At 34.3% G+C, this 8,823-nt stretch overlaps 1 protein-coding gene across 2 annotated transcripts; it reads left to right on the forward strand.

The window, feature by feature from the left end:
- The first annotated feature begins 1,030 nt into the window (after nucleotides 1-1,030).
- On the forward strand, nucleotides 1,031-4,590 carry LOC122015413. Of its 2 annotated transcripts, XR_006120884.1 has the most exons (6): nucleotides 1,031-1,893; nucleotides 2,500-2,597; nucleotides 2,672-2,741; nucleotides 2,837-2,944; nucleotides 3,048-3,134; nucleotides 4,545-4,590. XR_006120884.1 is itself a non-coding variant. In XM_042572287.1 (5 exons), exons 2-5 carry the CDS (start codon nucleotides 2,530-2,532, stop codon nucleotides 3,132-3,134), a joined length of 333 nt encoding a protein of 110 aa, XP_042428221.1. In that variant the 5' UTR covers nucleotides 1,031-1,893; nucleotides 2,500-2,529; the 3' UTR covers nucleotides 3,135-3,229. The 2 variants fall into 2 exon arrangements, 1 of the variants encoding a protein (XP_042428221.1); XM_042572287.1 differs by lacking the exon at nucleotides 4,545-4,590 and having other exon boundaries at nucleotides 3,048-3,229.
- Nucleotides 4,591-8,823: the final 4,233 nt, after the last annotated feature.

The raw sequence follows: 8,823 nt of genomic DNA on the forward strand, positions 1-8,823 counted from the left end.
ACCAGTTTAGAATGGTGTTTAATTACAAAAGACTTAATGATAACTGTCAAGAAAATGGTTATAAAATCCCTGACAAAGACCAACTCTTAAATAAAATCCGATACTCAAAATGGTACTCTAAATTTGACATGAAATTAGGATTTTGGCAAATCAAAATGCATCCTGAGTCCATTGAATAGACAGTCTTTTCTTGCCCTATGGAACACTTTGAGTGGTTTGTTATGTCTTTTGGCCTTAAGGTAGCCCCTCAAATATTCAAAAGGAAAATGGATGACATTTTTCAAGATGTTTCTTTCTTCACTTGTGTATATATAGATGATATTCTAGTTTTCTCTAAAACTAAATAAGAACATTATGCTCATCTTCATATTATTTTTAACCTATTTGAGAAACATGGTCTGGTAATTTCTTAAAAGAAAATGACAATAGTAACTACTTATATTGATTTCTTAGGAGCTGAGATAGGTCATGGACAAATATCCCTTCAACCTCATATCTCTGCTAAAATCCTTGTTTTTCCAAATAAAATGGAAGATACTAAAACTCTAATCCTTGTTTTTCCAAATAAAATGGAAGATACTAAAACTCTAAGAGCTTTTTTAGGACTCCTCAATTATGCAAGACCTTATCTAAAAGATATAGGAAAAATTAGCAGCCCCTTATACAATAAGACCTCCTTAACTGGACAAAAATATTTTAATCAACAAGATACACTACAACAAAAATGTTAAAAGACAGCACCCCTACGACAACGGGTTTAAGAGAAAATGTTGCGTATTTGCTCAAAGACAACAATTTTTGCCAAAACCGTTGTCTTTGAACTCCCATTAAATATAAAAGATAACGATTTTGGGAAAATTGTTTTCATTGAGCGATTTCTTTTTGAAATCAACAACACTTGTTATAACGATTTTCTAATTCTGATGTCTTTAAGCGCTTTTTTAATGGCTACGACAATAGTTTTGAAAAAACCGTTGTAATTGGTTTTGGTCATTTTCCCCTCGTTGTTTTGCTTTCCCTTGCTGTTTCCTTTTCGACGCCGTGTTTTCCCCTTCGTGTTCCCGAACCTAAGTCATTTTTCTTTCCCTCTTCTCATACAATCTTTTCACGTCTCCGCTGGATCTTCCTCCGCGACGGTGTGATTGACGAAGGGTACAACAAGACGAAGGTTCAGCAGAGTCCCACGTGTAGGGCACTGGTATCAAGGTTGGAGCACGCGGTGATGTGTGAGTATAGCGGTGGCAGGAGGTCGTACCGGACCCGCGCCTGGATCGGCGACCGGTACCACGAGATCTCAATCGAACTCTGGGCGAAGGAGAAGGGGAAAGAAATGTGGATGTCGGTGGAGATCGACGACAAGCGGCTCTTGTTCATGAGGCGTCTCCGGTGGAAGTTCCGAGGGAACGAGAGATCGGAGCTCGACGGAGGCTGGGTTCATTTCTCCTGGGATCTCCACAACTGGTTCCTCCAGTCTAAGGACCGCAAACCGATACCGTCAGCCGCCGGCGCCCGCGACTCCGCCCCGGAAGAACTAGGGCACGCCGTGTTTCTGCTTTGGTTCAAGGGCCCGTAGAAGTCAAGTCCTCAGCGAGAGGATAATTTTACCAGAAGTTCAATTTTTAGAAATTGGGTGACGGAGAGATACGATAGAAAAACGGGGCTCATTAATTGGAGCTGGAGTGGCAGTGGAGTTGTCGGTGAGCATAGAAGGCGAGGGAGGAAGAGCAGCACGCAGAAATCCAGCTACTCCTCTTCGGCTTCGTCGGCCTCGTCAGCTAGCACTTGGTCGGTGATGGAATGGGCGAGCCCAAAGGAAGTGGAGCCACAGCGAGTGCAAGGCTTCTCCCTACTTGTCTACGCCTGAAGAATTGATCCACTGGAGAACAATTTGGGGTAAGCATTTCACCTCTCTTCCTTTCTTTCGAGTAATTTGCAGTTCATACTTATTTTTCTAAATAGTCTGAACTGGTTCGATATTTTGCTTTCGAAAATGTATGCCTGAATCTATTGCGGTATATTTCACTATCTATGTATGCTGAGATCTAGACATCTAGTATTCGATAAAAAAAAAGAAGTTTTTTTCTCAATAGTCTACTGAACTCATTTCCATGGCTGCTTACAAATTTCTCTGCTTTTATGACATCCTTCCAGTGTGTCTGTATTAAGTAGTAACATTATTTTAATTTACTTGAATGGAAGGTTTCTCTTCGAAAAGATGAAAAAAAAAATAAGGTCGATAAGTTTAGATTTGTGGATTCACAAACCCTTCCAGTAATGTCATATATATCCAAACTTGATAAAAATGAAAAGACTGAATACTTGAATAGTTGGGCAAGTGTTTTGGCTGATAGGCTGAGTGGTGCAACAAAAAATCAACTAGTTTTGGCACCTCACAATGTTGGGTAAATAAATATTACAATTTCATTTTTAATAGATTCATTTCAACAATTCTATTGAATTTATGCATTGACTATCTATTTTGTGCATACTTGTCATTAGATTTTGACTGTCATCGCCCCTTATGTGGAGATGGTTTATTTGTTCGATTCATTTAATCATCGCAATCATTATGAGGACTGGAAATATGTAGTGGATATGTGAGTACATATTTGTTTTTAATTAAGCATTTAATTTAATTTATTACTCATATGTCAACTCTTGTTGTACAAAGGAGCTTGAAATTGTTCAATTTGAACAAGCAAAGGAAAGGGAAAAAGAAACCTATGTGGGAAGTCATAAAGGTTTGTATATTATATATATACACATATGTTTACTTGTGATTAATTTAAAAATATTTAACTGTGCATTATTCGTTGATAATTTTTTGTTAACATAGGGTCCTCGACAACTTGATTCTAAACAATGTGAGTTTTATGTGATGAAATTTATGAGAGAAATTATTGAAGGAAATGCTACCGACAAGAAGGATTCACTTAGCTCAATGGTAATATTTGACATATTCTCAATTTTCTCAAATAATTTCTTTTATTTGACTTTGCTTCTTCATTACTGATTTTTTTACTAATATAATCTGGGTTTGTTAACAGTTCATGAAAATAATTTACTCCAATGAAGAAATTGACGAAGTGCAATCCGAATGGGCGGATTGCGTACTAGACTATATTCATTACTAGGTATAAATTACTAGACTTCAAAAGATGGTTGAACACTTTGTTTGTGACTCCATGACTTATTGATTTTGATTCCTTAGTGCCAATAATTTGTTTGTTCACAGCTAGCTATCTCCTTTGCTCAATACTTCATTCTTGCATTTCTACCATGAGCAGAATTAGCTGACATTTCTTTTATTTATTTCCTCTCTTTGTTCTCATCTTTTGCTTTGATATGTCAATACCTAATATACATCTATGTGTTATCTTGCTGATTAAATATTTTGTGAATTTAGTTATAGGTAAAGTCGTGGTGTTTTTATAATTTTGTTTGACAACCATGTGTTATCTATGGTCAGGACTTCTACTTCCTTTTCCTAAAAAATGGTTGTCAAACATGCGTCGAACAATGTTTCTTGGTATGTTTCTTTGTGGTCCAAAATTAATAATGGTTCGGTTGTGTGAGTAGCTTATTTAGTTGTTTACGAATTATGCAAGGACTGACAATGTGGAAGTTATCTCTTTGTGAATTGTTAGATGATGACCTTTTGTAGCTTATGAGTTGCTCTACAAATTTCTTGTCTGTTCTCTCCTTATGGTTTTCATCTATATGCCATGACTCAATCTTGTTTTTCCTCCTATCTCACAGTCTCCATGTATACATCTTTAACGTTTTACGTAACATTTTTCTACCGTCCAAGGAATAACCGATATCTGTTGGGATGCCCTAAATTCTGTACCTGTGTTGTGTTTCATTTACTAGTTTAATTTTCTTGTCTAAACCTATAATTTATTATTATTTTTTTTACAATTGCATTTATAATTTTACTATGTTAAACTACATACTTTGTTGATGACTCCTTGAGCATAATACTACTGTGGCAAAAGTACATTAGAAATTCATTGTTGATGGCAAATTTTTATTTCCTGCTTCCATCTTGTTGGAGCTTGCAAGTATCATCGCGAATGACAATTATGATGCTTCATCAAGCTCAACTATGTTAATCTATATGCATGTTAGTGATTGCTTGAGAATGAAATGAAGAGCTTGTAAAGGCATTTCGTGTATGATCCATAGTATATTGATATAGAAAACATCTATATACTGCAGTTTGATTTCTTAATAGTTCACTCTATATACTGCATGTTAGTTTGGTCAAACGAGTGACAAGGAGGTATAATTCTCAAGGAAGAAAAGATCATTCCTTCTTTTATGTTGAGTATAATGGAATTTTGTCCTGCGTGAATGGATGTTGCCGACTGTTTCTTGATACACACTGATTTGTATCGTTTTGTTTGACTTGTGTAGCATGAAACAACACCTAATATCTGTTCTACCTTGTATTGCTTGTTTTCTAGGAATTCATATTGTCATGCAGACTATAATCTGGAATTCTGGAATTTGATAAGTCTTGTTAAACTTTTCTCTTACAGATCGGGCAATTCGTGAGGCTTGAGTTTTTTTTATGCAAAAAGTGAGCTTTGTTAGGATGTAGCTTGCCTTGCTAATTTGTAAATTAAAAGCCATATGGAGAACAACAAATGGAAAACATGTGATTTAAGGTATATGGAGAACAGTAATGGAAAACATATGTATTTTGATGAGTAACAACTCATTTTGTATATTTTTGTATATGTGTGGCTACAAGATGAATTATATATGGATGTTTATTTTGGATTTAATGTAGTAAATATTTAGTTTTGTATTGGTGGTTTGCTTATATTAAAATAAGATTGGTTGTTTGGTATTAATGAACATTAAAGACAACATTTAAAAATATTGTAAATTATATAAACCACAACGGATTTTTTTTGTAAAAAGTGATAAAAGACAACAGTTTTATCCATTGTAAAATATATTAAAATTATATACCACAACAGTTTATAACTGTTGTAAAAAAAATAAAATGAGTAAATATTATCTACCACAACAGTTTATATCTATTGTAAAAAGAGTCTACCACAACGATTTATTTCTGTTGTTGAAATTATCTACCACAACGGTTTTAAAACGTTGTCGTATCCTTTGTAAACAAATTTTGAGCATATAAACAACAACGGATAAAAATCGTTGTCAAATGTCTATAAAGACAACAGATTCAAAACCGTTGTCGTAGGAAAACACATTCTACAACGCCCTCAGTTACAACGGTTTTTTGACCCTACAACAACGGATATTATCCGTTGTCGTATGCAGTTTTTGTTGTAGTGATATAACACTTGTACAACAAATTAAACAGTTAGTAAAAATAATTCCCATGTTAACACCCTCACTTGATTCTGACTACTTAGTTATTGAAACAGATGGATGTGAAACGGGATGGGGAGACATTTTATTTAGAAAAACTTCCAAATATGACCCTAAATCTACAGAAACCTTATGCAGGTATGCCTTTGGGAAATTTCAAGAAAAAGGGCATTTAACTTCACTAGATTTTGAAATATTAGCGGTTATTTATTGTCTAGAAGTCTTTCGACTATTCATTTGCAATATGCAAGAAATTACTATTAGAACAGACTGTAAAGCTATAGTCAAGTATAGTCAACAAACTAAAGGATTAAGTACTAAGAGACGGTTAAAATTCACATATACCATTATTAATAAAGGTTTACGCATTCACTGGGAACATATAAGGGAAATTAACAATTCTTTAACTGATACTTTATCTCGTTTACTCCACTAATTTTTTTCAGGTAATGGATAGACCAAGGAAGGTACGAACATCATTTGCTACTAAAACATTAAGATTTAGAACTCAAGAATTACAACAGTTCATACAACATGAAAATCAGTTCCACTCTATATTCAGAGACAAATTAGATCACATACAACACTATCTGATTGATAACATTTGGCACATTCCAACCATTCATGGCAGCTCTGGACATAAGATAGCAGTTATAAATGATTTAACAAACTATTTTCTAACAACCATACAAAAGCAAGTATGTAAGAAATTCTCTTATAATGTAGTCTTCTCTAGGCCACAAGCTAGGGTATATGCTACTTAGGAATAAACAAATATGACCATACAAGGCCTAGAACATTCTTTCTTTAAAGTGTACTATTCACTTAAAGAGGCTTTTAATGCTGGCAGAGCCCAACTTAGTGCTAATTTTTTTATTAGCACTTTATTAAAAACAACAACCATGATTACAAACCCAAACAGCTCACAAACTGAAGAGACTCCTGTTGGTTGCTACTCGGAAAACCTAGAGGTTCCACTGTACAAAAATTTTGTACAAAGGTCTGAACCTTTTCCTAGCTACCATGTGTTCTTTTAAATTAAATTTTGGATCGCCTGCGGAACTTAACACGTTTGATCCAAAACTTAATCTATTTGTTCTTTTAGGTTTTGACTTGGATCTCCTGCGGAACTTAACACGTTTGATCCAAATCACCTAAGTTATTAATTCCATTAAATATTAATTTCCAAAATTGGTTCCCAGTACTGACGTGGCGAGGCACATGACCTTCTTGGATATGGGAGCAACCACGACCGACTAGACAAAACCTTTTAAGGAAAGCTAATATTTAATTTCCTAAAATAACTTTAGGTCAATCGAAAAGAACAATCAAATCACAAGGAAAAGAAAAACAAAAGAACACTATATCAAAAACAAATTCGAAACACTAGAATCGTATGCCTCTTGTATTTAGTATTATTTCCAAAAATAACTAGTATGATGCGGAAAGAAAAATTACTAGTTATACCTTTTAGAAAGACCTCTTGATCTTCTACCGTATCCCTCTTCTAACCTCGGACGTTGTGTGGGCAACGATCTTCCGAGATGAGAACCACCTAAGCACCTTCTTCTCCTTTCTTCAAATTTTGACCAAGCACAAAGCTTCCAAAAGATGAAGGTCTTTTCCACCAACCAAGCTCCAAGGGATGTAAGCTTTCTCTCCTTCTTCCTCAAGCTAGATCCGGCCACCAATTAAAACTCCATGAGCATGAAGAGGTTCGACCACAAAGAGAAGAAGAAGAGAAGAAGGAAGGGCCGGCCACACCACCAAGGAAAAGAGGGAGAAAAATAGAATAGATTCGTTAGCCTTGAAGCCTCCTCTACCCCCTCTTTTATAATCCTTGATCTTGGCAAATAAGGAAATTTTAATAAAAACTTCCTTAATTCTTTTGTCATTAAAAAGGAAAATTTATTTAATTAAAAATAATTTTCTTTCTCAATTTTATTTGGCCAGCCACATAAAAGCTACAAACAAGGAGAGTTTTAATTAATTAAAACTTCCTAATTTGTCTCCAGAAATTTATAAAAATTTCTCCAATAATTTTAATCCCTTTATGATTGGTTTATAAAAAGGAAATTTAATAAATTAAAATCTTTCTTTTAAACATGTGGATAAAAAGAAAGTTATCTCTATAAATTAAAATCTCTTTTAATATACAAATAAGGAAAGATATTAAATCTTTTATAGAAACTTATAAAAGAGAATATTTAATTTTAAACTCTCTTTTAAATTATAAACATGATTAAAAAGGAAAGTTTTCTTAAAATTTAAAATCCTCCTTTAATCAACAAATAAGGAAAGATTTCAAATTTTAAACTCTCTTTTAAACATGTAGATGATTTACAAATAAGGAAAGTTTTTACCAAAAATTAAAACCATCCTTTTAAGCTACAAATAAGGAAAGAGATTAATCTCTTTTCTTAATTTTTTTGTAGAAAGCTATAAAAGGAAATTTTTAATTTTTAAACTCTCTTTTAAAATCACGATATCCACATAAGAAATAATTTTAATAAAAATCCTTTTTAATATTCTAGTGGCCGGCCACCTAAGCTTGGGACCCAAGCTTTGATCGGCCACCTACATGACTCATCCACTTGATCTTGGCCGGCCCTAGCTTGGGTTCCAAGCTAGCTTGGCCGGCCCCATTGGATGGGTAAGAAGGTGGGTATGCAGTGGGTATAAATCTCTATATACTAGAGGCTACGATAGGGACCGAGAGGAGGAATTGGTTTTGGTCTCCCGATGAAATTAAGCATCCCGTGTTCGCCCCGAACACACAACTTAATTTCATCAATAATAATTCATTCCACTAAAGAACTATTATTGAACTACCGCACCAATCCCAAATTACATTTTGGGCTCCTTCTTATTATGAGTGTGTTAGTCTCCCTGTGTTTAAGATAACAAATGTCCACTAATTAAGTAAGTTACTGACAACTCACTTAATTAATATCTAGCTCCAAGAGTAGTACCACTCAACTTCATCGTCATGTCGGATTAAGTCCACCTACAGGGTTTAGCATGACAATCCTTATGAGCTCCTCTTGGGGACATTCTCAACCTAGATTACTAGGACACAGTTTCTTCTATAATCAACAACACACACTATAAGTGATATCATTTCCCAACTTATCGGGCTTATTGATTCATCGAACTAAATCTCACCCATTGATAAATTAAAGAAATAAATATCAAATATATGTGCTTGTTATTATATTAGGATTAAGAGCACACACTTCCATAATAACTGAGGTCTTTGTCCCTTTATAAAGTCAGTATAAAATAAACGACCTCTAATGGTCCTACTCAATACACTCTTAGTGTACTAGTGTAATTATATAGTTAAGATAAACTAACACTTAATTACACTACGACCTTCCAATGGTTTGTTCCTTTCCATCATGGTCGTGGCCTACTGTTTATAATTTATAAGGTACTGATAACATGATCTTCTGTGTGTGACAT

This window comes from Zingiber officinale, chromosome 8B (assembly GCF_018446385.1).
Source record: "Zingiber officinale cultivar Zhangliang chromosome 8B, Zo_v1.1, whole genome shotgun sequence".
NCBI lineage: Eukaryota > Viridiplantae > Streptophyta > Magnoliopsida > Zingiberales > Zingiberaceae > Zingiber > Zingiber officinale.

Bases quoted from the DNA above. Each gene is read 5' to 3' on its own strand.
- LOC122015413 (XM_042572287.1), top strand. From the start codon at position 2,530: ATGGTTTATTTGTTCGATTCATTTAATCATCGCAATCATTATGAGGAC. The intron at 2,598-2,671 runs GTGAGTACATAT...TGTTGTACAAAG, and splicing joins TGGAAATATGTAGTGGATAT to GAGCTTGAAATTGTTCAATT. The intron at 2,945-3,047 runs GTAATATTTGAC...GTTTGTTAACAG, and splicing joins AGGATTCACTTAGCTCAATG to TTCATGAAAATAATTTACTC.